Source organism: Scophthalmus maximus, chromosome 20 (genome assembly GCF_022379125.1).
Source record: "Scophthalmus maximus strain ysfricsl-2021 chromosome 20, ASM2237912v1, whole genome shotgun sequence".
In the NCBI taxonomy this organism is placed as follows: domain Eukaryota; kingdom Metazoa; phylum Chordata; class Actinopteri; order Pleuronectiformes; family Scophthalmidae; genus Scophthalmus; species Scophthalmus maximus.
In genome coordinates, this window is record NC_061534.1 from 730,001 (window position 1) to 756,748 (window position 26,748).

Sequence of the window (26,748 nt, forward strand, 5' to 3'; positions counted from 1 at the left end):
CCATGAGGTGGACCGGCCTCCGTGTGAGTCTCATGTTTCTACGTCGTGTTGAATACGTTGTTGAACTAAACGACCAGAACACGTCGCGTTCACGTTGAAGTTTCAGACGTTGCCGGAAACAGGAAATGGAATCAGCGGTGCGACACCATAAAGTGTCCCCTGTCGGTCACTCAGTTGGTTGTAGTTTGCAACTTTACCACCAGATGCCGCCAGAAAATTACAAATATCACACACTGGTTAGAGGTCGGTCCACCTCATGGAACTATATTTTACTCATATATCAACACATAGTTATGGACAATATATTCTATTTCTGTGAATAAGTTCTTCTAAATATTACACACTGTAGCTTTAAGACATTTTAATGTCATTAAATGAATGTAACAATTTTTATGTCTGGTACATTTATTTTGTTTCGGTCACCTCAAAGTTTGTTCTCATATTTAATATCATATACAAAACAAACTTCAGTGACATTTACTTTGAAAAATAAGTAAAAGATGATTATTATTATTATTGACTAAAAAGGAATGAAAATAAGTTGAGAGGCGGCAGCATCTGTCAGGGAGCAGGACTAGTGTTGACCTGAAGAAGTATTCACACGCACGAGCTTCAGAAACATCTGCATGTGTTTACAGTGTTCTTGGCCTCATTTCCGAGCATCATCTCCGTCGAGAGCAGCTTTGTGCAGTTTTTAGTTTTTTCACCCCTCAGTAAATATTTATGTGCACACATTAATCTCTTTTATAAATATATGTATAAAAATAGAAACTCAAGATACTTCCCCTGCCACCTTTTTCCCTGACGTGTCTTTAGAGTTGCGGAGGCGTTTCCCCCTCCGCTCTGTGACATCACAGGAATGTGACACTCAAACCCCAGACGACCTCTTGTAGCGGCTGCACGACGCCGTTGGGGGGAAATAGTTGCTGTGATGAATATTTAATGAGAAATCACTTGAACTCAAACCGCCCAATGCAACTTGACTCCATTAGGGGCCGGAGCGATTTGACTGGCCGGCTTCCGTGTGGTTCTACTTCCTGCTGACTAAGCAGCGAAGTCTCTGTTCATGGTGAATCTGAATTTTATTGCTCGATTACACTCACGTAGAAAAGCAGAGACACTGTGACGTGTGCAGGGAAGTGATTGTGGAGGACGATGTGGATGACGGAGGTCAATACGTTTCTGACGTTATTCTGAGGTTTCATGACATATTCAAAACTCACAGGTCGTTTCTGTTTAATACTTTAGACTCTTGTTGAAAACTCGTGGCTCATGTTGTCGATCGAGGGCTTCAGGGGAGATTATAAAGGCTGGAACACTCGAGCTGTGACACACGTTCACTTCTACTGTTAGTCTGCTTTCACTTTGAGATTTTGGTTGAAAATGGATTATGAAAATTTGATTTCTGGATCAGACGCAGTGCCTCCTCACCGGTGCAGCTCCCTCTGCAGGTCCTGTGTGTAGTGGTGACACTGAGCGTAGAACGTGGCCTGAGCCTCGGAGAAGTCCTGTAGACATCGCAGGTGGTTGAGCTGCGGAGAGAGAGAGAGGAAGGTTCACACGCATCTCAACATGGACGCTGCTGCTGTCCGTCCACGTCTCCACATCCTCCAGATGAGACGTTAACAACGTGTCACACATCGCGTTTTCAGGAGAGAATTATCTCCTTCAGATGTTTCTCTTCTTTTCCTTTTCCACAAACGCCACTTCTCATGTTTGTTCTCAAACAATAAATAAGCAGAAGAGAAGATTTTTTTCTTTTCAGTTTACTCTTATAATAATCGATCACACTCAAGTCACTTTTGTCTTCATCTGTGGTCTTAAAATCTTCTATTATTATGATAATTAGTATGAATAACCTGAGCCTCAGAGACCTGAACCTGAATCTCTCTGATATTGTCACACGACCCGACTCACGTGCGTGCTGCCGATTCCCTCCAGCAGCAGTCGAGTGACCTCGGCTTGTCGGTCGAACTCGGTCTGAGCGACGCGGAGCTCGAGCTCTGCCTGCGGACGGAAACACGACATGGTCACACTCTCGGCGTGAAACACACACACACACACACACGAGTGACAACACTCACCTTGTCCACTTCCTCACTCAGCAGCTGAGAGAAAAACAACAACACTTTTGTTTGTAAAACACAAAAAAATGCACAAAATAGAAGTTTGAAACATCACATTCGAACAGGGAAGTGATGTCACGTTTGAAATATCGTCATCAACCACGATATTTCTATACTAATAAAGCTATAGTACAATATATTATCTATAATAAGAACAGGGAACTTCTCCTGAAACAACAGTTTCATTAGTAAAGAATCAATATTTTATTTTATTATTAATCCATAAATCATAAGACCGGGATCTGGATCCGTCTAATAAGTGTCGGCGTTCCCACTGCAGTCACTCACACGTTTACGATTCTTTGCCATAAATGGTTTTTTTGGTCTTGTAAATCACTTTTTGAGTGCGTTAATATCAATTAAGTTTATTTTTATCACAGTTAAGACTTGAAAGTCATAATTACGTCAGTGGCGTGTTTGTTTGCCGTCGGCTGTTGAACAGCGAGCTGAACTGAAACTGACCTTTGCTCTACATCCTGCAGACGCTGGCGGCTGACGGACGGTTGTTGTTGTGTTGTGTTGCGCCCCCTTGTGTTCAACTAGAGTTATTGTGAGGACGTGACACTGAATACTTCATATTTGCAGACGAGGTTTCGTGTCTCTGATGATGATGTGCTGGTTCACTTCAGGTCGAGTGAAGAATAAACGTTAAAGAAGCAGAACTGATGTCAGATCTGTGTGAACTCGAGCTTCTGTGTTTTAGTCTAATCGCCTGCATCACGTGAGAACCTAGGTGGGGTCAGGTGGAGGAGTGGAGGGGAATACTAAGTTTTTTCCCCACAGAACAAACACTGAATCACTGGGAACCGACTGAAACCTCTTAATATTTCTACCAACACGGCTCTACTTCTATTTCTCTGACGACACGTGTTCAGTTCTACGTGTACAACCTTCCTCTGCTCGGACGCACCGGGGTCCGGCGACGCCACGTCCCAGCTCTCCCAGCCGCCGCTCTGCAGCTGAGACAGAGCGAGAGAGTCAACACGACTCGACACGAGCAGCCGACATGAGCGTGTCAGATGACTCATGCATGAAATAAAACACTTTAAAAATGTTTTGTTAAACCGGGATCTACGCCGCAGCTCAAGAGGTCAGAGGTCAGAGAAGAACCAAACTCATGTGGTGTGGAGCTTCAACTGAGGCTTGTTCAAAAAGCTCATCATCATTTATGTGTCAGATGAAAAGATTCAACACATAAATGAAAAGATTGGGATAAAAGTGATAAAAATCAAACGTGTAGAAACGTGTTTAGGTTGCGAACGTCAGAAACACGTCAGTCAAAAGCCACTTCCCCTGTTAGCATGTTAGCCTAGCGTACAGCTCAGAGACTCTTACCGCGGAGGCGCTGGCAGACAGGACGTAATTCCGAGGCCTCGTCTCCTGAAAGTCGGGGGCAGCCTAAAAAAACAAGAGCAGGGAGGAGGAGAGAGGATGAGAGAGGTGAGAGGAGGAGAGAGGAGGAGAGAGGAGGTGAGAGGTCAGAGGAGCAGAGAGGAGGAGAGAGGAGGAGGAGAGAGGTGAGAGGAGGAGAGAGGAGGAGAGAGGTGAGAGGAGGAGAGAGGAGGAGAGAGGTGAGAGGTCAGAGGAGCAGAGAGGAGGAGAGAGGAGGTGAGAGGTGAGAGGAGGAGAGAGGAGGAAAGAGGTGAGAGGAGGAGAGAGGAGAGAGGAGGTGAGAGGAGGAGGAGAGAGGAGAGAGGATGAGAGAGGTGAGAGGAGGAGAGAGGAGAGAGGAGGTGAGAGGAGGAGGAGAGAGGAGAGAGGATGAGAGAGGTGAGAGGAGAGAGGAGGAGAGAGGAGGAGAGAGGTGAGAGGAGGAGAGAGGAGGAGAGAGGTGAGAGGAGGAGAGAGGAGGAAAGAGGTGAGAGGAGGAGAGAGGAGGAAAGAGGAGGAGAGAGGAGGAGAGGAGGAGAGAGGATGAGAGAGTATCGAGGAGGAGCTGGATGGAGATAGGATGAGAGGCTCAGGAGCTCTTCTTCTCGAGCTAGAGGAGTCTCTCGGCTGCGCTCTTCTCTCTCTTCTCTTCTTCGCTCTTCTCTCTCTTATCTCTTCTTCTCTCTTCTCGCGGACTCTCTCTTCTTCTCTCTTCTCTCTTCTCTCTCCTCTCTCATCCTCTCTCCTCTCTCCTCCTCTCTCCTCCTCTCTCCTCCTCTCCTTCCTCCTCCTCTCACCTCTCTCATCCTCTCTCCTCCTCCTCTCACCTCCTCTCTCCTCCTCTCTCATCCTCTCTCCTCCTCCTCCTCCTCTCACCTCTCTCATCCTCTCTCCTCCTCCTCTCACCTCTCTCATCCTCTCTCCTCCTCCTCTCACCTCTCTCATCCTCTCACCTCCTCTCTCATCCTCTCTCCTCCTCCTCCTCCTCTCACCTCTCTCATCCTCTCTCCTCCTCCTCTCACCTCTCTCATCCTCTCTCCTCCTCCTCTCACCTCCTCTCTCCTCCTCTCTCATACTCTCTCCTCCTCCTCCTCCTCTCACCTCTCTCATCCTCTCTCCTCCTCTCACCTCTCTCTCCTCTCTCCTCCTCTCTCCTCCTCTCTCATCCTCTCTCCTCCTCCTCCTCCTCTCCCCTCCTCTCTCCTCCTCTCACCTCTCTCCTCCTCTCACCTCCTCCTCCTCTCTCTTCATCTCTCTTATCTCTTCTTCTTCTTCTTCTCTCTACATCTCTCTTCTTCTCTCTTCTTATCTCTTCTTCTTCTCTCTTCATCTCTCTTATCTCTTCTTCTTCTCTCTTCATCTCTCTTATCTCTTCTTCTTCTTCTTCTCTCTTCATCTCTCTTCTTATCTCTTCATCTCTCTTATCTCTTCTTCTTCTCTCTTCATCTCTCTTATCTCTTCTTCTTCTCTCTTCATCTCTCTTATCTCTTCTTCTTCTTCTTCTCTCTTCATCTCTCTTCTTCTCTCTTCTTATCTCTTCTTCTTCTCTCTTCATCTCTCTTATCTCTTCTTCTTCCTTACCTCTCTTCTCTCTTCTTCTCTCTTCTTCTCTCTAGCTCTTCATCGCTCTTATCTCTTACCTCTTCTTCTTCTCTCTTCTTCTCTCTTCTTCTTCTTCTCTCTTCAGCTCTCTGATCTCTTACCTCTTCTTCTTCTCTCTTCTGAGGCTCGACCATCCTCACCCTACCGACATCCTCCGCACCAGAAGAGGAAATAAACTCACTGCTGCTTTGGCTTCTGCCTGTTTTGCTTTCTTCACACGCGCTTTGCAGATGTCAAGATCCAGCCGGCGATTCTCCAGAAGCCGCCGCTCTTTCTGCACAAGACGAGAGGGAGTCGGGTCAGAAACACAAGAATCTGCTGCGGCGAACAAACAAAGGATGCCACGAGCTCTGAGGTGCAGTGGGTTCAGTGATGGTCCATGGCACCAATACGTCTCCTCACTCGGACGGTGTTCAGATGAATGAACGTCGGTCAGTCAGACTCACTGATATCGTCCTCCAGTCTCCTTCCAGGAAGTTGCGAAGAGGCGTGAGGAAGGAGGCCGCTGAGGTCTGGAGGAACTCGCGCTCGGCTCCGCCCAGTTTTCTCTGGTACTCGCCCACAGTGACCAAGGTGCAGCCTGCAGACACAACACACACACACACACACACGCACATAAACGGTAAAATCCTCCGCAGCCCAATCTAATGTGTAACAGTGGGAAAAAAAGAAGTTCTAAATTCTTGAAGTCGTCTCAATCAAGAGACCAAAATACTAATTTTACAAAATAAGTAACAGTTTCTTAAATATCTGTCTCGTCAATCTTTCACTGGGAAGACTTTTACGCTAGTTTTAGGAATTCTGGTAAAGAGTTCATCATGAACATGACCCATGGACAATGTGAGAGAGAGACCACCGTGTCACTGACCGTACGGCGTCTCGGGTCCGAATTCAGCGGCGGCGTCCACCATGTACTGGCCCAGCAGCTCGGCGTTGGTCGCCCTGGACGGAAGCTTCTTGTCCAGTTTGTCGTAGATGAACTCTTCTATTCGAGCACCTGGAAGGCAGCAGGTGATGATGCAACAGAGACCACGGTGAAACCACACACACAAAAAATGACCAACCACGAAACGTGTGTGAACTAGCTTTTAACGGACGATGTTAAAGACGCGCGTGTGTGTGTGTGTTAATGGGAAACACGTGTAGTGGAAATGCTCTCAGGACGCAGCTCCTCCACTGCACCTGAACGCAGCGCTGGCAGGAGTCTCCCTGCACACAGAGCATCATTAGTAATTCAACCTGTTCAGGTGCAGCCACGCTCTCACCTGACAGGGACTCGGTAACTGAACACATCACACAACTTACCAGTGTGGTCGACTGGAGCATGGAGGGATTCAAAAAACACAGAGCAACAGTTAGACAGCAACAAGCGCTTCTCTTCTCGTTCATTCCATCCACACGTCTGAGAAGCCGGGGAATCGAACCACCGACCTTCCGGTCAGTGGACGACCCGCTCTTTTCTCCTGGGCAGCAGCACTCACTGGGGTTGGGCTGCAGCAGCACCTCCGTTTGTCGCAGGATCTTTTCGGTCCAGTTCTTGGTGCCGTCAGCCCGAGCGATCAGGTTCTCCAGGTGTTGATCCAGCTCCGTCTTCTCCGCCTGGCCCAGCTTCTCCTCCGTGAACTAGGACACAAACTCATCTGTAAAAGAAATATCTTGGCGACCTTTAGCCCCATCATCAGATTAAATTATTATTATTTTGCCCTATAATTTGGTTAAGGAGCAAATACCTACTGAGCTAACTACTTTCCCCATCAGCCTCAGCTGTTGTCAGGGCTAATTAGCTAATGTTAGCAAGCTAACATGCTAAAGTGAGTTGGTGAACATGATTGACTTCACCCTATTAGCATAGTCACTGTAAGCATGCTAATATTAACCACTTTCTCACGCCTCAGCTACTTCAGTGCTAATTAACAATGCTAACATGCTAAAGTGAGACGGAGAACATGGTTAGCTGTACACCTGCTTTACTTCACATTGTTAGCATAGTCACTGTTAGCATGTAAGTGTGCTAATATTAACCAATTTCTCGCGCCTTAGCTATTCTCAGTGCTAATTAGCTAATACTAGCATGCTAACATGCTAAAGTGAGATGGAGAACATGGTTAACTGTACACCTGCTTTACTTCACATGTTAGCATGGTCCCTGTTAGCATGCTGTTCATACACTGTTACATGAAACAGAACTCCCTTGTAAAATCTCATATGTAAAACATTTCTTGATCATCTCCACGAGCACATTATTAATTATTGACATTGAATTATTGGTCCACTTATCGATATGGACTTCACGTTGATTCGGCTCACAGACGGTCACTGACAGAACTCGACTTCCTTCTTTCAAGGGACAGTTCAGTGATTTTGAAGTGGGGTTGTATGAGTTACTTACGCATAGTTAATATGTGACCTCATGGAGATCAGCGATGTCATTTAACAGAGTTGGGGGAGAAGTGGGAGGAGCGTCAGTCTGGGACCACAGACACACGTCCTGAAGCGTACAATTGAACGGATATGTTTTTTGTGGCTTAACAGATTAGTGAGTGCACGTTCTATTTGTGTACAGATATAATTAAAAGAACCATTCATTGTTTTTTAAATGTATATTATTCTATGCAGAGTCTGGGTCAGTTCACTTCCTGTGGGGGCGGGGTCTGCTTGTGTCACGTGGGTAATACACTTGATCACAGCCATCAATAATGGATGGAGGCTTAACGAACAGTCATCGGTTTACAGCCTGCGCATCAGAACACACACACACACACACACACACACACTGCGGCCCACAGATATGTGTGTGTCCGTCCTCCGTGCGGGAGACGGGACACCGGAGGCTGCGGGGATGTGATCCGCGTCTTACCTGCATCGCCCGGGTGAAGAAGACCCCTGCGTCCGAGGCCAGTCTCTTCACGTTGAAATCCATGGTGCCGAGTCGAACCGAGCCGAGTCGAGCCGAGCCGAGCACACAGACCAGCAGGGACGTGTTTGTGTCCCTGCGGAGGAGAGAGGAGAGGAGAGGAGATCCTCGGGGGATCAGATGAGAGGATGAGATGATGAGATGATGCAGCAGCAGCGGACTGAAGCTGTAATCCTCTTCACGGACACTCGGAAATCTTCCCTCCGCCCTGCGTTTAAAGAGCCCGCAGCACGTCACGACTCCCCCCGCAGCCTGTCCTGTACCTACTGTCCTCTACTGTAACTCCACCTTCACCTCTGCTCACGTGCATCCATGTTCTGTCTGCACTTGTTTCCTATTAAAAAAAAAAAAATCTGTCTGTGATTCAATTTTTATGGTCTCTATTTCCATGATTGAGTGGTTGATTGTGAATCTGCCCTGGTGATGTCACCCAATCACAGACGAGAAGAATACACACCCTCAGAAATATCATCCTATAATATGAAACACATGAATATAGTCTGAGCCTGAAGCCTGTGTTCTGTGTCCTGACCAGCAGAGGGCGACATGGAGAACGTGACTCGACTTCTCACTTGATTCATAACGTCAGTGAAACATCTTCCTGAGGAGTTTATCGTTCTAGTCTTCTTCCACACATGTTCATTTTGTACATTATGGTCCATTTACAGTCAAATAGACCATAAAGCACTGGATGTGTTGGGGGCGTGGATACAGTGAGATTGACAGCTGGTAACCGTCCAATTGGTGAAGCGCTCAGTCAGACCAAAGATTATCACGTAAACTGAAGAAGCACCTTAATGTTTGTGGCACTGAGACATTTTCGTGGTCGATCGCTGTCGGTTCACTGGTTCGATTCCCAGTTTAAAACCTGTAATGACGAGAAGAGAAACAAAGCAAAGACGCCGACTCTTTAACCAACTCCATCTTTATTGCTTCACTCATCATACCTTTACACTAACGGCCTGGGAATAATATTTAGATCAGGGCGGGAAAAAAACTGGAATTCCAAACAGTTTGGATCAAATTTTCCTCACTCAAGATTTTGGATCATCACACGAATCAGCAAATTACAAAAGAAAAACCAATGACACACTCATCAGAAACATGAAATCACTCTGTGACACAGCAGTTTCTCCTGAAACAAGAATTTCACTTTTTTTATTTTTTATTTCAGCACATAAATCTTTATAAATAATCAGGAGCAGTCAGAGAGCTTCCTGCCGTCACTGAAGACACGTTTATTCTTCATGAGAAGCATGAATGGAAACTATGAGAGTGAGTGTTGGAGGCTGTGAAGATGAATTATTGATCATCCACTTTCTAACCTTAAACACTGTGTAGCACCACATGTTTAGTTTTTGTGAGATTATAATAATTCCTCCTCCTCGTCTCTGATAAAGCTTTTCATCTCAAGAACATTTTCCACCGCGACTGTGAAAACATTAATAAAAACATGACTGTACCAATCAGATTAAACTGCACAAAGAAAAAAAACTGTACATGAGAACCAGGAGAATCAGCTCAGTGAATAAAACCCAACGCAACTGATATGAATAGTTTAAAAAATAGTAATAGATCAGTTTGACTGATGAACCAGTCGGAGCTACACACACAGTGGAGCCAGTGTTGTTATTATTATTAATAGAGAACATTGTGCAAAAATGTCTGAGCCACGGACTGTAAATAAAGATGGACGACAGCACATATCTTCTTCCTCTCGTTGTACAAACAATGTCAGTTATCTAATAAAAATGGTCCCATCTGCTAACATGGAGGGGGCGGGGCTTATGAGCTATACCAGCCACCAGGGGCGGTCACAATGATTTTGGGTTCATTTTTTAGGGAGCCGTCATATCGTCCATCTTTACGCCCACGACCTGGATACCGCCGCTCACCACCGCACAGACTCCACGAGATGTTACGAGAACAAGGTGGCGGCGCCTGAATCTGAGATATTGTTGTAGCTTTAATTCTTTGTACCAACAGGAGGAAGAAGAAGAAGAGACGTGTCGTCCATCTTCATTTGTTTCAACTAAACCAGCACAGTTTAGAACTGCAGGAGAAAATGGTCGTCAGTGCTCGTACGTTCCGTCGCTGAGCGAAAGCCCCCAAAGACGGGCGGAGTCAAACTGTTCACTCAAGTGAGAATCAAAGAAAAGTGCCAACGAGGCCGAGAACCAAACCCAGGAGTTGTGAATGTATCAAACACAAAGGAGAGAACTGAAACCGCGTCGACAGACAGAAATGAATATAGTTTTGATCATTAATCGCTGCTTCTCTTCTCTTTCTGACTAAACTAAACCAAACCAAACAAAGAACTCATGAACTGTTCACAGCTTGTAAAATTACAAAAAGCAACAGATCAAAGAAGGAAATAATCATTTGTCGCTGCCAAAACCGACACAAAAATAATTCAAATGTATTTTTTCTTTTTCCTTCAATCTTGTTTCCACTCGCTCAAAGGAAACCTGCTTAATTAGATTCTTATTGTAAATTAATTTACCTTGTGTCGAGTTGCGTGAGGCAGCGTTCGTCTGACATTCCTGAACACATCGTTCAAATTCTCCCAATCAGCTTTTTTCCAGAGGAAATTGAGTGTTTGATTTTGAAAGTGAAGCAGTTTAACTTAGCAGCATGTCGACATGCCAGGAAACATGACGGGGAACCGGACGTCGGTATAAAGGAACATCACTTCTTTCAACCTCGTCTCTTACTTTCATTATCTGGCATCACACTTTACCACCGGGGGCAGACAAAAGGATACCCGATGCCACATGTTAACGTCGGCATCAGGAGTGTAATTGTTCACGTACTTGCTGTGTAGTACACACGTTTACTGCAGTTTTCCCACTAGAGGGCAGCGCAGAACTCAAGACTGTACAACGTCCTGATTGCACATTCTGTAAATTAAAAAAAGCGGAGGAGGTCAGATGTCGTAGATGATATGTGGGGCGCTTCTTGCGTCTATACTGCCCCCCACTGTTCCATGTGCGTGTTGCGGACACGTAGCGTTAATTTTCATGGATGGAACTCATCACGTCGTCCAGTGAGAAGCAGCAGAGTCGGGTGACGATGCCAGATAATACAAAAACAAAAGCGAGGTTGAACTAAAGTGAAATGATCCTTTAAAGAAAACAAAGAGGATCCAGGATTTTTCTACACAAGTTTTTCTGGATATAGTTTCTGAGCGTACATCAGTCAAACCTAAAGGAATTTAAATATAGAGAAGAGTCAGAGTGTTTACAGTTAGATTATAAAACATACGCACAGTAAAAGGAAGAGACAAACAAGAATATTTACATATTTAACAAAACAAGTCCATCGCCGTCGTCGTCGTGCCCACGAGGTCCGGGAAGTTTCCGTCGGTGTGACGCGGCATCTCCGTGGTCGACACACGGATATTCACTGTACATGTGTCCACGGCTCGGCGCCCGGCACGAGCAACGAGCGATAGTGACGTCGGACGCCACGTGACCTTTTAGCCTTTCGTTCAGAGTTACAGTTGAAGGCAGTGAGCTGGGTGGAGAGGGCGTTTGTTTCCTTCCACTGAGAATCCAGCATCACTCTGACTGTTTTGTTCTGTCGTTAAATCTTTGACACACACACACACACACACACACACACACACACACACACACACACACACACACACACACACACACACACACACACACACACACACACACACACACACACACACACACACACACACACACACACACACACACACACACACACACACACACACACACACACACACACGAACGCGTCCTACGTGTCACATGTGGAGGTTCGGTCCGAACTGCGGAGGAGAAGGTCAGAGACACAGTTCTGCTCTACAAAATAATAACATGATCAGAAGAAGAATAATGCACACGATCGACCCCAGCGGTGGTGGTGGTGACAGTGGGGGGCGGGACCTTAGGTTGATTTTTACTTGGTTGGTCAGCTGCGGCGGCGTCAGCCTCTCTGTCCGTGGTTCACCTCCGGTCCGTGGTTCGTGTCCATGGGATCCTCCTTGAAGGTTTCACACTGTTCCATGACTTTTCTGCAGAATGAAAACATGTCAGGAGATTAGCTGACGGTTCCATGCAGTGGATTCTGACACCGTAACGTTTTCTGAAGGTTTGTCCTTTTGTTACTCATCACTTTTCAGACTTCTTTATGATATTAGGAACAAATTCCATGTTTTTTCTGTTAAACCAGGTGGGCAATTAACCTGGGACCCAGGAGAATTCTGGGAGAGGAGCTGATGAAGTCTCACCTGGCCATGTCCTTGGTCTCCGGCTGCGAGCTGTCCAGTTCCAGAACCGTCTCCAGGAGACTGACTCCGCCTTCTTTTATCAGCAGGGGACAGTACTTGCTCGCTACAGGTCAAAGAGTGAAAGAGAAAGTGTGAGAGAATCATTCCAGAAGTAGTCTGATGTTCTGATCTATAAAATATAATAATCTGACTCCACCTCTGAGGATGTACAAATGTCACAGAGCAGCAGACACTCACGGTAAACGGACACCAGGTTGAAGAGGGCCCAGGTGGCCCAGTGCTGACTGACCGGGGCGATGCTCTGAGGCAGCAGACGCAGGATGGGCTCGAACGACCTGAGAGAACCAAACGCAATATTTAAAGAAAAGAAACTCTTCCAACCGTGTCTTCACTGTGAGAACATGAACCGAACAGAACCTGTAGTTGATGTTGCGGCGCGAGGTGACGTCCCAACTCTGGATGGCGTCCCACATCTTGTCCATCACCGTGTCCCTCCGCGGCTCCTCCATCGACCAGACGTCCGGCCCGTCGAACATAATGTGCGAGAGCACGCCACACGCGTTGTACGACACCTCGATCCCGTCGGCCTTACTGTCCAGAAGGTTACTGTGAAGCGGGGTCACAGGTTAGGACTATGAAACATGAACCGGTAACAAAGATAATAATCAAGGTTCACAGGTTAGGACTATGAAACATGAACCGGTAACAAAGATAATAATCAAACCTTCTCCTACCTGAACACGGTGATGAACTGTGGCGTGAGCAACTGCGGCCTCAGAGCTTTGACCTCGGCCACATTACCCAGAAGCCCCAGCATGTTGCGGTGAAGCTCCTGCTTGTCTGTGAACTCCTGCATTAAGATCACATGGTAGGAAGAGAGGAATTATTATTTATTACCCAGTGAGAATCTTGATGCAACAGAGGGAATGTGATTGGTTCCAGACTCACCTGTAGACATTCCAGAAAGAGGCTCATCCCCCGACAGTTGAGGAACATCTGACAGTTGTCGGGCGTCTCGTCTGTGATGTTCCACAGGGCGCTCCAGGAAAACTCCATCACCTGGTCACACTGACGGGAAACAAATACACATAACGATTGATTTCTTGTAAACTCAAGTCGTGGTTCATCAACCTAAAGAAGAAGCAGAGGAGTAAAAACTCTGAACTCACCGTTCTATCCTGGAGCTTCTTCTGGATTAAATTCAACATGGTCTGAAAATGAAAGAAGAAAAAGTTAGCGCTGACTGAGGGTGTGACATGATGGCGTGTTGCCATGACAGTGGCCCTAGTTGTTACCGACCTTGACGAAGCCCATCTTCCCCACGGCCTCCTTGTGATGGTTGTCCACCTGACAGACCAGAGCGTTGCAGAGGTGCACGGCGATCCTCTGGATGGACTCGTCCTGCCGGGCCGGCTCCAGGATCTTCAGCAGCAGCTGGTTGACCCGACTGTACTGGAACTCCAGCTCCTCCGGGATACTGAAGTTGCACAGCGTCAGGCAGCAGTTCCTCTGGACCTGGTGAGGAGACAGGATGTGAGGAGACAGATCTGAACCGATGAAGGGGGACGATGTTGATGTTGATGATGTCAGAGGTCACTTACAGTGACTTCCTGGTACTGCTCCATTCCGTTCAGCACCACCTGAATCACCTCTCGACGCAACCGCACGCTCTGGTCGCTGCGGTAGTCTGTGTTGGTCAGGTAGAACAGAGCGGCGCTGCCCGTCACCTGGATGCTCTTGTCGTACTTGTGGCACTTTAGTGCTGCGATGACGAGCTGAAACAATGTTTAACAGGAGAGGTGAGGAGACGTGAAGTGTCGGAGGGCGATCGTGGCACGAAGAACAAACTCTGACTTAATCTCAGTCATACTTGCAGAGCGCGGAGCAGCTGGCCGCAGTGTTGTATCCGGGCGATGTCGAACAGCTGGTTGATGGCTCTGTGGGCCAGTTCGGGGCGGAACTCCGTGTACGCCTCGATCGCGTTGAGGACCTGGTCTTCGTTCTTCGATCCGGTCACCTGACAAAGGCCACAAACACAAAACTTCTTCATACGTCACACGATTCATTCCTCCAATCCAATCACTGATGAATCCCTAACTTAATATTCAGTGATCACATGTATATGCGATGAAAGGTCACCACTGTGAGTGTGTTCACACCAAAGATTATTTTTATCCCATATGGGATTAGTTTATCAATTTACTTGTGTGTGTGTGTTGTGTGTTTGTGTACCTTATAAGCAGGGATGTGTGTGACGTTGCAGAGCGTGGTGTCGTATAAGCCCAGAAACTGCAGCGGCCTCTTCAGCTCCTGCAGAGGGTAGATGCTGCTCTTGCACGGCTCGGTGCTGAAAGAGAAAAACAATGTGACTGATGCTTTTACTCTCTAGATTAACGTTCTGCTCTGCGGTTGGTCGACGACCCCACCTCGGTCGACCCATGGCCTTTTCAAAGTGCGGAACTGTGCAGTTGTCCAGCATGATTTGACCCGAGATGTCCAGCGACACCAGGTTGACCAGACGCTGGACGAAAGCCGTCAGGATCTTCCTGGTCATCTTGAACTTGGCCGTCCGCCGGCTCTCCCGTGAGATGTCAAAGTGCCTGAAGTGGGCATATATGAAGATAATACTGTGATTTGTATGAACCCTAATGTTTTACCTAATTCATCTAATGCTCTACCTCTATGCAAACTATGAATGTTCTGGTAGTGTGTTAAAAAAAAGTGTTAAGGAACCAGCGGACCAGCGTCTGAAATCAGCTCATTTTTATCTTTTCCAGCAGCGGAACTGAAAACCTTCTCCAATCTAGTCGGAAAACACATTGTACAAACTATATCCTTTCACAGCGCAGCCTGGTCCTAAAGCTTGAGCGTGGTCAGTGAGGTAACAGAACACAAACTAAAACCTTAAAACCTTTCGATAACTTTCATGGTTCAAACAACACACAGAGGTTTGAAATCCTGCGGGTGACCACTTGTCAATAACCCAACAACTTCAGTGAATTACATGAAAGTTACAAAGACCCCAGAAGCCCCCGTCCCACCTCACCTGAGATTAACGAGCTCCACCACCGTACTGACCAGCTCCTCCGACAGGTCCACATTGTAGAGGACCAGAGACGCCAGTCTGTCCTTCCACTGGGTGAGAAACGCCGTTCCCGGCAACTGCACGTTGGACAGATCGAGCGACGTGAGCGACTTCAGCGGTTTGAGCAACATCTCGGCGTCCACCTCGTCCGGCAGGCCACCCAGGTTGAGCAGTCGGAGGCGGTTGAAGCCCTGGAAGTTAAAGTCCGTCTCCAGCGCCTGCCGTGCAGCGGGGCTCTCCTCCTCCTCTTCCTCCGAGTCCTCGTTGCAGGCGAGCGGGGCGCCGCCCTTCCTGTAGAAGATGCGTCTGCAGCCGAACAGACACAGAGACACCAGGGTCTCGCGGAAGCAGGTGAGTGTTTTCAAGCTGCGTGACGACAGACTGTTGCAGTAGGTGAGGTGGAGCTCGATCAGGTCCTGGCGAGAAAGACACGCAAAATAAATAATTATTGATTACATACTTGTGTTCTATCATTCCAATATCCGACAACCCGTAAGTCCTTTTTGTGAGAGAGCAGAGAAGTTGTTGTGAGTTCCTTTACTTCCTGATGTTCCTGAAATACTACAGGTACGACTAATGTCCCACCTGTTTTCTAATGGCCTCCAGATCTCTGTCGCGTACAAAGTCTTCCCTCAGCTGCACCCGGGTCAGTCTGGTGCTGCGAGGGTCCGAGAACAGCTGAAGGAAACTCTCCTCGGGCTCAAAGTTACTGTCTGTGTGGACCAACTCCATGTACCTGTTCAAAACCGACAAACAAAGACAGGGAATCTACTAACACAGAGCTTTTCTAAAGACTGAATATCAAATAAAATATCCCCGTTACGTACGTGTTAACCAGCTTGTCGCAGATTTCGCTGGGAAGGAAGATGTCCGAGCGCAGGCAGAGCTTGTCCCTGAATCCCTGGTAGCACATGGTCTTCCTGAGGTTCTTCAGGCAGAAGACCGTCGTCAGAGCCATGAGACTCTCGGGGTTGTCGCCTGCTTTGGCTGCCATATTGGCCCCTTCTTCTTCTTCTCCTCGGTCTCAGCTCACGCACACACTCACAGGGGCCGTGCAGGTGACCTCAGGAAGCAAGCACTGAACAAGGTCAAGGGGTCAGGAGTGAATTCTTTTCTGACCGAATGTGAATAACAATAATGCACGTGAGAGCCTGACCCATATGAATTTTTTTCCGGGGGCTGATGCCGATATCAATATTAGGGAATACAAGATTTCTAATACATCGACCTATATATATTTGAATCTGTCAATGATTCCTAAAATGTCATCATCAAACCCTTTGTGACAAAGAAATGTATTTGAGGCTTGAATATTAAGTTTACAGCTGCAACACGACCACTAAATTAATCGCCAAATATTTTGATAATCGATTAATCGAGAAACATGTTCGTAATTTTTTACCATTTTATGAAGCAATCAACTAATTGAGAAAATAATCGACAGATTAAACAATTTATGAAAATAATCGTTATTGCAGCCCTAAAAGAAATGTATCTGAGGCTTTAAATTAAAGTTTATCCATAAACTTTATCATAAATAACTATAAACTAAAATAAAACAGATATATAGAACTTGCACAGAGCAAATAAACATAATTATCCGTGTCTCCATTAGTTTTAACATTAATCATGGAGAAAACCTCTTTGCTCATTTAGCCAAGTTGACTGTCACAACTTCTGTCCACTGACGAGTTTCACACTTTGCAACAAGTTGTTCCAACATTAACATCACAATTACATCACTGTGCTAATTTTACACTGACTCGACACAGACACACACACACAGAGACCGACAGACACACACAGACAGAGAGACACACACACACACACACACACAGACACACACACACACACACACAGAGACCGACAGACACACACAGACAGAGACACACACACACACACACACAGAGACACACACACACAGACAGAGACACACACACACACACACACACACACACACACACACACAGACAGAGACACACACACACACACACACACAGACAGAGACACACACACACACACACAGACAGACAGACAGAGACACACACACACAGACAGACACACAGAGACAAACACAGACACAGACACACACACACACACAGACAGAGACACAGAGACAGACAGACAGACAGAGACACACACACACAGACAGAGACACACACACACACACACACACACACACAGACAGACACACAGAGACAAACACAGACACACACACACACACACACAGACAGAGAGAGACACACACACACACACACACACAGACAGACACACAGACACACACACACACACAGACACACAGACCGCAGTTTATCCCTGAGGGAGACTGTTACCAAGTTAGCAGGCTAGCTAGCCAACCAGCTAGCTTGCTAGCTAGCTTCACTGTGGAACACTCCACTTTGACAACACTCAACGTTCTTCGCTTCGAACGGGCAGATACGAAGCGTCAGCTCGGTCACTCGCGACCTCTCTCCGCCCCCGAGAGCAACACGTGTTATTCTGTATTTAGCCTCCACTCGCCGACGCGGTGTCAGCGGTGCACTTCGGCGGCTCTACGCGTTAGCTTCGTAGCTAAACGGTTACTTTCCTCTGCTATGGCGTTAGCTACCGTTGGCTAGCGGGGCTAGCGCTAGCTTACAAGGCTGCGCGTGCAGCGGAGGAGGCTACAGCGACGCGGACAGCGGGTCAGCGGGGTTCGGGTGCTCGGCTCAGCGGCCGCGGCTCTACCTGAGCTACAGCCGAGGCTGTGTGTCCCGACGACGGCGAGAAAAGGAGCTTTTTGATCCGCGGTCTTCACTCATCTGATGCTCGGTCTCGTCCGATGTCAACAAACAGGCTCCTCCCCCTCCTCCTGCTCCTGCTCCTCCTACTTCTTCTACTCCTCCTCCTCTTCTTCAGCTGGGACAATTTTACTGTACTGCTGTTGTGTCACCAGTGAATATTTTCTGATATTATTATTATAATTATAACAATTATAAAAGCATGAGTAGTTGTAGTTGTAGTAGTGACAAATAAACAAACGGACAAGGGAAAAAAACATGACTCCGTTACGGAGGAGTTCAGCTGTGTCAAACTGTCACGTTTTATTTTGTAAATATAAATCTTTTTTTAATTTAATTATCGGTTGAGGATTTCTGTGTTGTCCAATTGGGATGCTCAACACAACTCAAACTTTATTTATAAAGCACATTCAAAACCACCAACTGTTGACCAAAGTTCTGTACAGGTCAATAAACAATACAATAGCATAAGATAAACATCCCGCCAAATGGTCTCAGGCCCCGAGGAATAATACCGAGGTCCGGACCTCGAGATCTGTCCACAGGGGCCCAGCATTAATCTAGGCTCCTTCCTCCAGCCTCTCCAGAGTTTACAGTTTACAAGTACAGGTACAAACGCTGAGAAGCATATGACTGACATGCAGAAACATATGGCAACAGAGCATCAGACAGTAACATCACACATGGTGCAGCATATTTATCTCTGTGCTCTCAGGCAGTGGCAGAGCAGCTGTCGAGGGGGGGACGGGGACTGTTGTGTTTGCTGAGTGTCTGCTCTGTGTTACATGGAAACTGTGCTCGTCTTTGTTTTTGAGCAGTAAAATGTTTCTAGTATGAACTGTTTGAGGATTTATTTTTTTTTGGTCCCATTTCAGAGGCTCCTCCAAACGCGTCCCACCATTTCCGAGCGACGAAGGGTCAAACGGTTGGATCCTTCTCGGCTAAACCGATCCCAGGATTCATTGCGTGCCGGTGACGAACCTTCGAACCGTGCGGCAACTGCTGCTCCGTTGCTAGACGACAGTGGTCAGGGCGAACACCCTGGTGACGGCAATCTGCCGAAGACCAGACCGTTTCATTTGGTTCGGCTGTCATGGCGGTCTAGACGTAGACTAGACAGCTAGGGGGCCGCTGAATTCAGTGTCTAAAGTTGTAATATTACAACTTTACCATTATTTACGTGTATGGACAACTTGCACTTTGTTTATAATTTTGATAATGAAAGAATAGTTTGAAGGTTTGAATTATTTGGTTTGGTATCATCTTTATCTAATAGTGCGTTCACACAAATTTCCACGTTGCTTTGGTCGCGCGAGTATCTGAGTTTGGTCTCTAGAACATTTGTGCTGATGCGTGTCATCGTGCGAATATTTGCCACGTTCCTTTTTCCACTTTCTCCGACAAACCTCCTCCGAACATCGCCCCACGTCAGTGACGTGAAATTCGCATCTAGTCGTGTCTGATGCCGAGTTCCAGTTAACCTTGGAACTCGGAACTCGGGTATATTGTTCCAGTATGATCTCGGAACTCAGAATTAAACTCGGAGGTCTTAATTGATGTTTGGATGCAGAAAAAAAACACCAAACCTGAGTTCCGAGTTCCGAGGTAAACTGGAATGCAGCATTATCTAGGCGCTCATAATTCGTGTCTGGTGTGAACGCACCATGAGGGGGTGTCCTTTACCTGTCGGCCCCCAAAGTCCCTTGACACGCCCCTGTTACAGTAACACACCTGTGAGAGATTCTTTTGGCTCTTTTGGAGAAAGCTCATCTGTACCTGGAATAATAAGCGGAGCGGCCGGCTGCAGCAGGGGACGAGGGGCAGAGAGTCCGCGGGGTCTGCCCACTGTGTTGTTGTGGTGGTGAAGACGGAAGTGACAGCAGGACTGAGGACTTCCCACCGGTCCAGGAACTCATTCCTCCTGGAGGCAGTTGCAGGAATCACCCGCCGCCTGCCCAGACATGTCGACCGCCTACAGAAACAGGTGAGACGCGCACACATCTCCCTTCTCTCTCTCAGTCTAACGACCTGAATGTGCATCACTCGGTGTAGCAGGTAGCATCGTAGCCCCATGACAGTAGCTCCACTGTTAGCTAGCTAGCAGGTAGCTAAGCTAACCAAACACAAAGCCACGTTTTAGGGTTTTTTAGGCGAGAGTTGCGAAGACACACACTTTGTATGAAATATGATTTTGCTCAGTCTAAGACGAAGCAACAGCGAGCATCCGGGCGTTTAACGGGCAGTGATTCGGCGAGTTGTTGGGCTCTAAGTGGACACGTTTGCTCACTGTTAGCTCCCGGTTAGCTCCCTGTTAGCACGTCAGCTGACACACTCACATCCTCAAGCAGAGAGTGGCTAACAGTGAGCTAACAGTCAGTTAGCATCCAGCTGCTGATTGTTAGCTCACTGTTAGCTTCCTGTTAGCTCGTCAGCTGACTAACACTCACTTCCTCAAGCAGACAGAGGCTAACAGTGGCTAACAGTGGCTAACAGTGGCTAACAGTGGCTAACAGTGAGCTAACAGTCAGCTAACAGTGGCTAACAGTGAGCTAACACTGGCTAACAGTCAGTTAGCATCCAGCTGCTGACTCGGTGATTCTGTCACAGCTGTGGATTATTTACATTGTGAACTCACGTGAGATCAGTTCATGATGAATCCGCCTCGTGTTCCTGGTCCTCAGGTCACAAAGACACGTTTTAATCAAGAGCTTCTACATGTGAGAGAATTTGTCGCTGCTATAAATTAAAAAAAGGTTATTTGTAAATTTGTTTTGTGCATCTTCATTTTTAGAGCTCGACCGATATAGATTTTTCGGGGCGATGCATATATATATATATATATATATATATATATATATATAAATTCAATGATTGTTCAGATTTTTTTATCAAACCCTAATGACAAAGATATGTATTTGTAATGTATTGAAATGAAAATAGATACTGTAAACTGTAATATAAATAACTACGATTAAAAAAGAAAACACAAATACAACAAAATTGCCAGTCATTTTTTTTACCGTTAAAATGTAAGCATAAATCTTTTTAGCATTGTTTATTCTGAGAAATTAAACTTTTCCTATCGGCAAACGTAAAGGCCAAAATCAATATGTCCGTCAAAGGCTCATATCAATAAATCGTCAGGCTCTACAAATTTTAATTGTTTAAAAAAAAAAATTATGACAGCGCTTATTATCTTCTGTATCCACCGATAATAAACAGGTTATGGCTCATAGTCAGGTGTTGGGTTTTAAAAGGCAAAACAAGTGAATATTTATATGTGAATATGAATTAGAGTCCAACCAATTTATCGGTTGGCCTAAAATATTATTTTTGGCATTTGTGTTTGCGTATATGAAAACTTTTAGAATCACTTGGTTCTAATCTTGATTTGTGGATTCTTGTTCCAGAATACAGGAGTTCAAAGTCGCGCTGAGTGAAGAAAACCTCAACCTGACGACTCTGAGGGAACTTTGCTTCAATGGTGAGTTTCACACCTCAATGTTGATATTAATGTTGTATGATATTTTGTTTGTGCTGCGTTTGACTCTCTTCTCCTTCCGTCAATCCCAGGAGTCCCATTCGAAGGAGGCATACGAGCACTTTGCTGGAAGGTGAGTTGCTCCACACTGGACCTCGGGCAGGAACATCAGATAGATACCGCAAAACAAAACAAAAGCACTCCTCAGAATTTATAATGGGAACGTAGAGTTATTCAAGCCCCCACTCCTTCTTTTTATAGAATATCATTCTATGAACATTTCCTTTGTGGAGCTCGTTAATATCTCAAACTTTTTCTTGTGTCCAGTCATTCCAACATGTCATTGAGGTTTGTATCACGATTATTGGAGCGTTGTCTGCAAGATCCACGACACGTTTCTTTAAACCCAGACATGTACATTTTGCATCTATGAAAACTTTGGGATCTTGACATTGAAGATATTCACGACTAAAGTTTGGGCAAACCATCTTTACTCAACAATAATTATCTCTTTGGCAAAATATAAAAAATGATAACAAGGTCTGGCGGACTATGAAGGGACAAACTGTCTCTGTTCTGTCTGGTGTTTCAAACTGTTCCTGACTCCTGATTGTTTTCGTCCTCTTTTCAGATCCTTCTGAATTACCTGCCTCTCGATCAGACGCTGTGGGAGTCGTTCCTCACGAAACAGAGGTCAGTGTGATGACGACGCCCGGAGGTTCGAAGACTCGAGTTGTCACCAGGCAACACCAACACCAGCAGAGCTGATGACATTAGCTAATGTCGTTACCTGATTATGAAAAGAAAAGAAGCTCCACTTTAAATGTGACTCACCAAACCTGAGGCTGTTTATTATGATGCTAAAAAAAACAACAACCATCGACATTTCTTTCACTTTCCCTGTTTCTGTCTGAGCTGATAGAGTAAAGTTGTTCTTCTTTCACATGGATGTTTCAGAGACGGGACAGATTAGTAAAACTTTCTTAGAGTGTTTTGAATTCTCCAGAAAAACGAAATAACCTGGATAATGAAACGTTGAAAGAGAACAACAGAACATTATTCGCTGATTTTTACAAAACGTGTCTTGGTTTTGAAAAACTAACTGCCCCTTTTTAAATCGGTCAGCGTTTGGTACAGTCACATGAGATATGAAAGACTGATGATGAATTGACTCTGTCACAGGGACGTTTACTCCCAGTTCCTGAAGGAGATGATCATCCAGCCTGGAATCGCCAAAGCCAACATGGGCCTGTCTAGAGAAGACGTGACCATGGAGGACCATGTGAGTGAAGTTTAATCAATCAAGGTTCATGCTGCGAAAAAGCAGTGTGACTGTAATAATTAATAAATCATCTGCTCATCTGTCTTTGTTTTCAGCCTCTCAATCCGAACCCAGACAGCCGGTGGAACAACTACTTCAAAGACAATGAGATTCTGCTCCAGATTGACAAAGACGTGAGGTAAACATTCTTCCTTCAGTTCAGCATTACATCCTGTGGTAAGGAGTATTATTCTCATTGTACGACGTTGGCATATTTTTGCAGGCGACTGTACCCAGACATGGCGTTCTTCCAGCGTCCCACCGACTACCCCTGCCAGCTCATCCTGGATCCTCAGAACGATTACGAGACGCTGCGTCGACGAGTGGAACAAACCACCCTGAAGGCTCAGACTGTGAACCGCAACCGCAGCGGAGTCACCAACGTAAGAGACCGTAAGATCCATAAACGATATGAGCCGGTGGCTTCGCTCTCTGACCAGATGAATCTCTCGCTCTCAGGTCAGTTCTCCCGGAAAGTCTCTGAACCTGTATCCGTCCAATGAGTACGAGGTTCTGCCCAACGGGAGCGAGGCTCACTGGGAGGTGGTGGAGCGGATCCTCTTCATCTACGCCAAGCTCAACCCAGGCATCGCCTACGTCCAGGGCATGAACGAGATCGTCGGACCGATCTACTACACCTTCGCCACGGACCCCAACAGTCAGTGGAAAGGTCGGTGACGTCTGAACAGTGAGCAGCGTTTCTCTGTCGACGACCTCTCGTCGTGCATACGCGTGTCAGTGATTCCCTGTTGTCCTTCATCCTTCAGAACACGCCGAGGCTGACACCTTCTTCTGCTTCACCAACCTGATGTCAGAGAACAGAGACAACTTCATCAAGAGCCTGGACGACTCTCAGTGCGGCATCACCTACAAGATGGAGAGCGTGTACTCGATGCTCAAAGACAAAGACCTGGAGCTTTATCTGAAGCTGGTGAGCTACAGGACGTCACATTCACCCGCCTCGAAGAGTTTAATTCATTCTTTCTTGTCTTTTGTAAATCTCCTCGGCCACAGATGTTGTGACTGTAAATGTTTCACAGTAAAAGCCCCGTTAAGAAACAAAGACTTTCTGTGAGGGCTTTTAATTTGAAAGGTTCAGGGGATGTGCTGAGTCATCAAGTGACTTTAACATCATGTAAGGTCCACCTCATGTAACTATATTAGACTCATTCAAAGTTGATGTGGCAACATCTAATTGTACACATATGAACACAGTTATGGACAATATATTACATTTCTGTGAACAAGTTCTTCTAAATATCACACACTGTGGCTTTAATGTCTAAGACCTGACTTTCCTCTCTTCCTCACGCAGGAGGAGCAGAACATCAAGCCTCAGTACTTCACGTTCCGCTGGTTGACCCTCCTGTTGTCTCAGGAGTTCCTGCTGCCAGATGTCATCCGCATCTGGGACACGCTGTTTTCTGACGAGGGCCGATTCCACTTCCTCATCCTGGTGTGCTGCGCCATGCTCATGTGAGCTGCTCACGTCGTCATCGTAATCCTCTCTGTTCTCCGTCCCACGGCTCGACTCGTCAGGTCTGATGGTTTTTCTTTTGGTTCTTGTCTTTTCACACAGACTCATCAGAGATAATTTGCTGGCGGGAGACTTCACAGTAAACATGAGGTTACTGCAGGTGAGGCTGTCGTGTTCTATAAACTCCTCAGAAATGTGATTTGATATTCGAATTCCAACCAAAACTTTAAAGTAAAACCAGAAGAAGTGAACATGTGTCATCATCATTCCACATCTGATGACGTCACAACACTGGCATCACGTGTGTCGTACACAACAACAAATTCACAGCGTCGTCACAGAGACTATATCAGCTGGTCGATTCTCACCAGCTGTTCTCCAGCTGTGGTGACTCGCAACCAATCACTGACACATCCACTGATGACATCACTGCAGCTGAGGCCTGAAAGGCCCAGAGCTCGTGGAGACAAACTTTTGAAATTTTTTCATTACTTTTTATTTGATCGTCCATCTATTCATGCTAGCTTTATCTTTCTCTTTATTTTATTTTTTTCCCAATATCTTAATTAAGGACATTTGCAGAAACATATTAACACAAAGTCACATACAAACAAAGAAAACATAATAAATTAATCGTAACAATTCATACCCCACTTCCTGTGATGCAATCTTAGCTTTAACTAGACCAGGAGCCACGCCCACAATTTAAACTCTTGGACCGGGACCCAGTCCCTGATTCTAACCAATGAGACGTAGATACAGATACAACCGGTCGAAACAATAACCCGATCAATAATCTCTACTCAAGAACAAGAGTCTAAGTTATGAAACAGAAACTTTCTGTGAGTTTTTAATCATCTCATCACTTGACATCTGTCCTCCTGCAGGATTACCCGATCTCTGACGTCCACACCATCCTGACCAGGGCCAAAGATCTGCAGGAGAACTCCTAATCTGCTCCCTCTGGTGGTCCGGGGTGGAACAGCAGGTGGGAGCTCAAACAGAAACATTATGATTGTGTCGGACGTGATGAACGAAAGAGCCTGGAGAGAGAGAGAGAGAGAGAGAGAGAGACACACACACACACACACACACACACACACACACACACACACACACACACACACACACACACACACACCCACCCAGTGTTCTGCTTTTTAATACTGGAGGAGGACACGCTCACACTTACTGCTTCCTCAAAGCAAGGAGGAGGACTTGCCTCTCTCACGTTGCATTATGGGAAACGGCTGCCCTCGCTCGCCGCCTCCTCTACCACGGAAACTCTGTGTGCTCGGATGACGGTGACTGCAGCAAACATCCGACGGAGGCGGAACCAAGTTGAACCTACGCTAAACTCACTGTCAAGACGTTTCTCTGGCTCGAGCCACGACGCATGTTTATGTTTCTTTATTTTTTAAAAGCCGAACATTTTTAATGTAAGAAACGTTTGTTGCCTTATTATCTGGAGGAATGAAAATGAAGTGAAGGGTCACCTCCTGGAAATCATTGTCTCCATGACGATCATTGACTGTATATAAAGATGGCCGACGCGCCTCTACTTCTTCCTGAAGCTAAAATATCTCAGATTCAGTAGCCGCCATCTTGTGCTGGTGATTTCATGTGGATTCAGAGTCTGTAAAGTAGTAATTGTGGAGCTGAGGCCCCACACACACACACGCTCTCGACCAATCATGAGTCAGTGCCATTTGTCAATAATATAATCAATCAATAACAAATAACTAATGAGAAGCAAAGTGATCAGAAACATAAGCACGTGAACAAACATCATCAGTGTGATAAGACCATCCTCACATGACATGGAGGGGGCGGGGCTTATGACCTGTACTGCAGCCAGACACCAGGGGGCGATCAGGACGATTGGCCTTCATGTCGTCCATCTTTATTTACAGTCTGTGATATGAACTGACGTTGAATGACACAAAGTGTCTAATTACTTTTGAACCTTTTTGATTTGGGCACCGAATCATGCTAATCTATTTTTTCTTACGTTGACTTCAGATCAAAGATCAATATCCAAACGAGAAACGTTACAGGACGAGATACAAAAAGACATTTTGTATTTTAAAGTGTTTTAATCATCATGTGCTAAAGTGATGAGTAGGACTGTTTTGAGGGATTATAACTAATTAATGTAGATGTGTATTTATTTCTGTAATGGGGGGACGAGGGGGGGGTTTATCTGCATGGATCCAGTTTTGTAAACTCAGTAAGTTTTGTAAAGTCTCCGGTGTTAAGACCTGTATATATGTTTCTACACGTCTGCAGACGTGCAATTAAAATGAACGATGGTATAAATGAAAACG

At 46.1% G+C, this 26,748-nt stretch overlaps 3 protein-coding genes across 12 annotated transcripts in view; 1 reads left to right on the forward strand and 2 right to left on the reverse strand.

Annotated features, from left to right (window-relative positions):
- LOC118285562 (endophilin-B2-like) overlaps nucleotides 1-8,364 on the reverse strand; it is a 10,763-nt gene extending 2,399 nt beyond the window's left edge. The window contains exons 1-11 of one of the 7 annotated variants that reach the window (XM_035609273.2): nucleotides 7,957-8,364; nucleotides 6,581-6,722; nucleotides 6,405-6,416; nucleotides 5,968-6,096; nucleotides 5,546-5,679; nucleotides 5,281-5,373; nucleotides 3,462-3,524; nucleotides 3,017-3,085; nucleotides 2,085-2,108; nucleotides 1,918-2,007; nucleotides 1,432-1,532 (exon numbers count right to left, since the gene is read on the reverse strand). In XM_035609273.2, coding sequence (XP_035465166.1) covers nucleotides 1,432-1,532; nucleotides 1,918-2,007; nucleotides 2,085-2,108; nucleotides 3,017-3,085; nucleotides 3,462-3,524; nucleotides 5,281-5,373; nucleotides 5,546-5,679; nucleotides 5,968-6,096; nucleotides 6,405-6,416; nucleotides 6,581-6,722; nucleotides 7,957-8,019 — 920 coding nt within the window. In that variant the 5' untranslated portion in view covers nucleotides 8,020-8,364. Of the gene's footprint in view, nucleotides 1-1,431; nucleotides 1,533-1,917; nucleotides 2,008-2,084; nucleotides 2,109-3,016; nucleotides 3,086-3,461; nucleotides 3,525-5,280; nucleotides 5,374-5,545; nucleotides 5,680-5,967; nucleotides 6,097-6,404; nucleotides 6,417-6,580; nucleotides 6,723-6,833; nucleotides 7,322-7,488; nucleotides 7,644-7,956 lie in introns of those variants that run through there. The other 6 variants (XM_035609275.2, XM_035609274.2, XM_035609276.2 and 3 more) reach the window with 6 other exon arrangements.
- A 556-nt stretch (nucleotides 8,365-8,920) lies between these two features.
- Nucleotides 8,921-20,054, reverse strand: zer1 (zyg-11 related, cell cycle regulator). Of its 4 annotated transcripts, XM_035609270.2 has the most exons (17): nucleotides 18,090-18,243; nucleotides 16,190-16,440; nucleotides 15,948-16,098; nucleotides 15,324-15,778; nucleotides 14,704-14,877; nucleotides 14,510-14,624; nucleotides 14,148-14,294; nucleotides 13,879-14,052; nucleotides 13,577-13,792; nucleotides 13,447-13,488; nucleotides 13,226-13,345; nucleotides 13,012-13,127; nucleotides 12,695-12,883; nucleotides 12,515-12,612; nucleotides 12,278-12,380; nucleotides 11,951-12,061; nucleotides 8,921-11,815 (listed from the first exon to the last, which is right to left on the reverse strand). In XM_035609270.2, the coding sequence occupies exons 2-16, from the start codon at nucleotides 16,354-16,356 to the stop codon at nucleotides 11,974-11,976; spliced, it is 2,355 nt and encodes a 784-aa protein (XP_035465163.1). In that variant the 5' UTR covers nucleotides 16,357-16,440; nucleotides 18,090-18,243; the 3' UTR covers nucleotides 8,921-11,815; nucleotides 11,951-11,973. The 4 variants fall into 4 exon arrangements, with proteins under 4 accessions (XP_035465163.1, XP_035465162.1, XP_035465160.1 ...); XM_035609269.2 differs by lacking the exon at nucleotides 18,090-18,243 and adding an exon at nucleotides 19,919-20,054 and having other exon boundaries at nucleotides 8,921-12,061; XM_035609267.2 differs by having other exon boundaries at nucleotides 8,921-12,061.
- Nucleotides 19,947-25,864, forward strand: tbc1d13 (TBC1 domain family, member 13). The gene is made up of 12 exons (XM_035609279.2): nucleotides 19,947-20,126; nucleotides 21,553-21,626; nucleotides 21,716-21,756; nucleotides 22,255-22,316; nucleotides 22,806-22,905; nucleotides 23,001-23,083; nucleotides 23,168-23,327; nucleotides 23,404-23,614; nucleotides 23,712-23,875; nucleotides 24,260-24,420; nucleotides 24,524-24,581; nucleotides 25,309-25,864. The coding sequence occupies exons 1-12, from the start codon at nucleotides 20,104-20,106 to the stop codon at nucleotides 25,372-25,374; spliced, it is 1,203 nt and encodes a 400-aa protein (XP_035465172.1). The 5' UTR covers nucleotides 19,947-20,103; the 3' UTR covers nucleotides 25,375-25,864.
- The last annotated feature ends 884 nt before the right edge of the window (nucleotides 25,865-26,748 follow it).

Coding starts and splice junctions, on each gene's coding strand:
- tbc1d13 (XM_035609279.2), top strand. CDS start 20,104: ATGTCGACCGCCTACAGAAACAG. Junction 20,127..21,552: donor TCGACCGCCTACAGAAACAG/GTGAGACGCGCA, acceptor TTCTTGTTCCAG/AATACAGGAGTTCAAAGTCG. Junction 24,421..24,523: donor GTGTGCTGCGCCATGCTCAT/GTGAGCTGCTCA, acceptor CTTTTCACACAG/ACTCATCAGAGATAATTTGC.
- zer1 (XM_035609269.2), bottom strand. CDS start 16,356: ATGGCAGCCAAAGCAGGCGACAACCCCGAGAGTCTCATGGCTCTGACG. Junction 13,489..13,576: donor GGAAGATGGGCTTCGTCAAG/GTCGGTAACAAC, acceptor TTTCATTTTCAG/ACCATGTTGAATTTAATCCA. Junction 13,128..13,225: donor TCTTTCTGGAATGTCTACAG/GTGAGTCTGGAA, acceptor ATCTTAATGCAG/GAGTTCACAGACAAGCAGGA.